At 35.8% G+C, this 5,782-nt stretch overlaps 1 protein-coding gene across 2 annotated transcripts; it reads left to right on the top strand.

The window, feature by feature from the left end:
* LOC109343104 (two-component response regulator-like APRR5) lies at positions 676-5,463 on the top strand. Of its 2 annotated transcripts, XM_019581242.1 has the most exons (9): positions 676-1,200; positions 1,962-2,123; positions 2,228-2,358; positions 2,466-2,621; positions 3,076-3,247; positions 3,335-3,671; positions 4,136-4,901; positions 4,998-5,076; positions 5,110-5,463. In XM_019581242.1, exons 1-9 carry the CDS (start codon positions 993-995, stop codon positions 5,115-5,117), a joined length of 2,019 nt encoding a protein of 672 aa, XP_019436787.1. In that variant the 5' UTR covers positions 676-992; the 3' UTR covers positions 5,118-5,463. The 2 variants fall into 2 exon arrangements, with proteins under 2 accessions (XP_019436787.1, XP_019436786.1); XM_019581241.1 differs by having other exon boundaries at positions 678-1,200; positions 4,998-5,463.

Here is a 5,782-nt window from a genome sequence, read left to right as displayed (position 1 = left end):
TGTATATATAACTTTGGAAGTCGTGGATCCAGGACATGACTTAGATCTCGTGTACGGGATCCACGACATTGCATGGAACTCGTGGACGGGGTCCATGACATTGCCATGAAAGTTGTGTCCCTGGTCCATGACTTACAGGGACCTGACACGTTGTAAGAGATCGTGGATGGGGTCCACGACTTTGCTGAGAAGTCGTGGATACGGTCCACGACTTTAGTGAAATCGTGGATGTGGTCCACGAGATCTAATAAAAACTACACCAAACCCGTAATTAAATCAAAAGATACACTAAACGTGGGATAGTGTAGTCAAACTACAGTTCCCACGTAATTTTTCTAATATTTACTGTGGAATATAACACATGTCTTCTTGTTGATAGCATTTGACAACTTCAAAGCCACAAAACAAGATTACCCTCCATGCGATTTATAAGCGCCCTTAAAGCACTCAAAAATATCTCAAGAGTGGGTTTATATTTAATATCCATTCTCCTAAACAGGGCCCACGTAGTGCCCATTTGTCCCACACAAAAAATATCCCAATATCTAATACTTTGATATTTTAGATTAGGATGAAATGAAAGAAAAAAAGTGGGTGCGGAAATAATATCCACCACTAATAGAAAACCAGCCATGACAACCCAATGAATCTTTTGCTTTATATCTATGGTCTAAAATTAGATTTGAGTGATGACGTGGAATATGTGGGCCCATAGCTTCTACATAGTCTTAGATATTTTTGCAGACAAGAGGATATTTTCGTGAACCGTAGGATTGAAAGACAGTTAACATTGGTATCTTATTTACACCGTAGGATGATGTTCCACCATTGTCAAAGTCATAAAAAATCTCATATTCTTTTATCTACCCTCCAAAATTGAGTCTTTTGGGGGAAACAAGATATCAAACTTTGTGTTAAGGTTTTTGTCGGAACTGGGTAGTGAAGATTATTTTCTCATAATAACTTGTAGCTATATTGTGATTTTGGTAATTATGGATGGTGTAGTGTTGAGTGGTGAGAGGTTGAGATTAGTGGGAGTGGAGGAAGAGGTGGAGGAGGAAGAGAGGATAAAGGAATTGAAGGGGTTGATGAGGTGGGAGAAGTTCTTGCCAAAAATGGTGTTAAGGGTTTTGGTGGTAGAAGCTGATGATTCTACTAGGCAGATTATAGCAGCACTTCTAAGAAAATGCAGCTATAAAGGTAATATCTCTGTCTAATTGATTATTTTCTTTAGTTTCATGGTTTGAATAAGAATAAGTGAATATCTTTGTTAATAGTAGTAGTTGAAAGAGTATGTCGTGATTCAGATCAAATTTTAATTTTTGGAGTTCTATTTTTTTAAATTGATTTGGTTTTAGCTATGTAACAAAAACAATTGAGCTAGAAACACGGATTTGCATGCTTCTCTTACAATTTTCATGATTTCTTGCTCTTTTATTATGTTAGTCTCTACTTAGTTTTTTGTTTTTTAAATGAAAACCATGAATTTGGTTTATTATGTTTGTATTTTATATTTGACCGGAAACAAAAGAAACTAAGGGGTGTGTATAGCTATTAGATTAAATTTGAGAAACGATGGGCACATTCTTTATGATATTAAGGAGTTAATATATATAAAAAAGGGTGAGGGGGAGAAAAATATGTCCCTTTTTTTTCTAGATTGTTTAATAAATTCATCCATGTTAAGTTAATGAATGGAAAAACTCGATTTTCTTACAGGTATGGGATGGGGGATTTGGGTTCAGTATAATTCCATCCACCTTCCAACTTGGTAGTCTTGAAACTACAGTCTTAAGCCTTAAAGTTGACATAACTATTTTCTGTCTGTTTGCCGTATCGTTTTTCCTTTTATCTATTTTACCTTCTTGTTTGAAGCTTGTAATTCAGGAAACATGACAACTTAAAACTTAATTACATGCTTTTAGAACTTCAAAATAACTTTTTTTTTCTTCTCGGAACAGTGGCTGCTGTTCCAGATGGATTGAAAGCATGGGAAATACTCAAGGGAAGACCACACAATATTGATCTAATACTCACAGAAGTTGATCTGCCATCCATATCTGGCTATGCACTTCTAACACTAATTATGGAGCATGAGATTTGTAAAAACATACCAGTCATAAGTATGATATCAAAGATAAATCTTTTATCTGTTAACTTATTGAAGTTTCCAACTTTATTAATGACTTTGGACTAATTTTTATCAACTCTTTTTATGATTTTCCAGTGATGTCATCACAAGATTCAGTTAGCACAGTATACAAATGCATGTTGAGAGGTGCTGCTGACTATCTTGTTAAGCCCCTTAGAAAAAATGAACTGAGAAACTTGTGGCAGCATGTTTGGAGAAGACAATCGGTAGAACTTCTGCTCACTCATTTTTCAGTTCTGTTTCACTTTCTCTCTTTAAATTTTCAGATGTTATTGGCGACTGGTTTATATTTTTAATTATTATTTATTTTCAGTCAGCCATTGGCGTAAATGGCCCCCGAGATGAGAGTACTGCACAGCAGAAGGTTGAAGCCACTGCTGAAAACAATGCTACTAGTAATCACTCGAGTGGTGATGCTGCTTGCATCCAGAGAAATAAGGAACTAATTGAGAAAGGAAGTGATGCACAGGTTAGTTTTCCAGATCTAGAAATTTTTGGTTTCTTTATTATGGTTGTTCCTTATGACAACATTTCAAGACATTTATGACAAAGCAAATACGATTCAAGTAGTTTGCTGTGTTGCCACTGGAGGCTGTGAATTTTAGATGCATCATTTTATTATCCTTCCATTTCTTTATTTTTTCAATTAATTTGTTGCCAATGAAAAGCTTTTTTAAGCTTCAAGGATATTCTAGCATATCTTATTCCTCATGTAAATGTCCTTTCCAACTTCTCCGGAAGGCACCTTGTTATGGTACCAGTCCTCTATAAACGATATGGGTTTTTAGGCAATGTACACATAATGCTTTTCAGGGGATAATTCATAATTGTCTAGTTTTATAAAACTCATAGTTAAAAGAAATTTGCTTTCAGTTTGAGTTTGCTACATGAAGTAGAGGCTGAATGTTTGTTGTCTCTTGCAGAGCTCTTGTACAAAGCCTGACTTGGAAGCTGAGAGTGGCCTTGTTGAAACCGTGAGGGAATTTTCTCCGCGGACATGTGCTGAAGCATATCCAATTGGAACAAACACACAAGAGGCTGAAACATCCATTCGTTTAGGCCAGGCATTGATCAAGCATGATAGTCATGCTGGAGGTATATTTCTGTCTCTTGCTGCAATAATCATTTGCTCTACTTGACTAGGAAGAATATCTAAAATTATATTGAAATTGTATTTTTCAGGATTAACTGTGGGTATCACCAAAAATGGTGAGGCCAGCATAACTAGTGGCAGAGACGGTGATCCAGATCATTTTAGGAGTGCTGAAATTAGTGGTGAGGCTCATGACAATGAGTATGTTCAAATTAGCTATTTTAAGGAGGCTATTGACTTGATTGGAGCATTTCAAACTCGTCCAAGCTGCAGTCTCAAAAATTCCACAGTTGATTGCACAGGCAAATTTGACTTTTCTCCACAATTGGATCTTTCCCTGAGAAGATCTCATCCCAGCAACTTTGAAAATGAACTCTCTGAAGAAAGGCACACCCTCATGCATTCTACTGCTTCAGCTTTCAAGCGGTAATTTCTATAGCCCTTTTTTATTCTTATCTTTTCGTTTCTGAAATTTTAAAACTTCTGAAAGTCACTTGGTATCATAAACTAATAAAAATGAGTTGGTTTCTTTTAAATAGCTGCACATCTTTACTTGTTAATTTACTGTGAAGGAATTCTAGGGATGCAATGCCTTCAAACAAATTAACAGGTGTGCAAATATCGTATCTATGATCTAAATTATGAAGAGCTGGGTTTCGACCTTGGCTAAAGTACCTGGTCAATTAAACAAATTAAAATCCGGTGAATGTTGTTTAATAATAATTTTGATTAACTTTAAAGATGATATTAAATTCTCCGAAGTATAAAACCAAAAGGGTTTAATGACTAACAATTTGTGCTAAGTAATAAGTTTTAAATTTTGTCTCGTGTCTTGTCATGTTGGATTTATATATGGTCCTCATTGAACTGAAGTTTCAATATTCATGCAGGTATACTAACAGGCCATTGCAAGCTGCATCGGCAGTGTTGGTTAACTTCTCTGATAAACAAAGAGAACACAGAATAAATGGTGAGAAAAATATCCCTGTTGTTGCTAACGGCTGCAACTCAGATAGTTCAAAACCTAATATGCAGAGATGTATTATGCCTCCAGCTACAGCTCAATCGAAAGAATCTGAATTTGCAAATTCACATTCCCAGCAAGGCCATTTTTTCCCAATTCCAGTAAAAGGTGCAAGGTTCAATGACCTATGTGCAGACTATGGTTCTATACTTCCTCCAATATTTCGTACTCAGTCAGGTCCACCATCAATGCCAAGTCCTCAGTCAGTTGTTCTCCTTGAACCAACCTTTCAGCTAAATGCATTTTATCAGTCAAATATTAGAGAAAACGGTTCAGATCAGCTTTCTGAGTATTGTGGCCCAAACGGAAACAGCACCCCAAACCACATGGCGTACACACAGGGACATAGATCAGAACATGTAGAGGATCGAGGACAAATCTCTCCTGCAAATGATCGAAGTGTATCCAGTAGTTTCTGTAATGGAAATGCAAGCAATCTTAATAGCGTCGGTTATGGAAGCAATTGTGGAAATAGCAGTAATATTGATCAAGTTGCCATTGTCACGGCAGCTTCAGAAGAGGGTAAGAATGAAGACCTCACAAACAACGGGAGTGCTTATCGATCTACCCTGAGAGAAGCAGCTCTAAACAAGTTTCGCTTGAAACGGAAAGAGAGATGCTATGAGAAAAAGGTACATCATTGTTACATTAAGCTTTTATTAGCATGACTATCATTGTTTCCAAAAGATTTCCATCATATGCTAACATTTTCTTATACTTGTTAACAGGTTAGATATGAGAGCAGAAAGAAACTAGCAGAGCAACGTCCCCGGGTGAAAGGACAATTTGTTCGTCAAGCACATCCTGATCCTCTTTCTGTAGAAAAAGATGGCAAAGAATATCAATAGACAATAGCAGATTTCTGACTCACTGCTGAGGAGAGAGCACTAGATTGTTACTATTAGTTGCTTCAAAATTTTGTTTTCTTGTCCCTAAACACCAGAACAACATGATCTGTATATTCTTTCTTAAACCATTTTCCTAATTTGCCTTGGCTCTAGATTGTGGTATATAATGTACCTAATGTAATATATCATTTTAATTTATATAGTTTCATAGAGATGATCCTGCCTAGTATTTAGTTCTAGGGATTTATTTACTTACAAAGAGTCACTGATTAATCATGCAGGACCTTTTATTTATACAATTCCATGACATTCTTATTTGTACTAATTACAACCTGTAAAGTTTCTATGTTTTGTTCCAATTTTGAACCTTTTTTCTTCTAAGTTTTTCTCTCACTTTTCTGTTTACCTAAACATGGTTGCCAGTTTCTCAAGGAAACTTTCTTAAATAGAGCATTTGAAAGAGTTTCTAAAATGATTCCTGTCCCACCACCACTACACAGATTCCCCACAAATGAAAAATGAAAAAAGAAAAGCAACATAGATTTTCCCTTAGAAGCTGCATCATATTAGGAAGCTATTCACGAAAAATCTCATATCTTATTTCATACGCTTTCTCACGCCAATTAAAATATACAATGTCAATTAAAAAATTTAAGCATTTATTA

This window comes from Lupinus angustifolius, chromosome LG03, assembly GCF_001865875.1.
Source record: "Lupinus angustifolius cultivar Tanjil chromosome LG03, LupAngTanjil_v1.0, whole genome shotgun sequence".
Lineage (NCBI taxonomy): Eukaryota > Viridiplantae > Streptophyta > Magnoliopsida > Fabales > Fabaceae > Lupinus > Lupinus angustifolius.
This window is presented reverse-complemented; position numbering and strand designations above follow the sequence as displayed.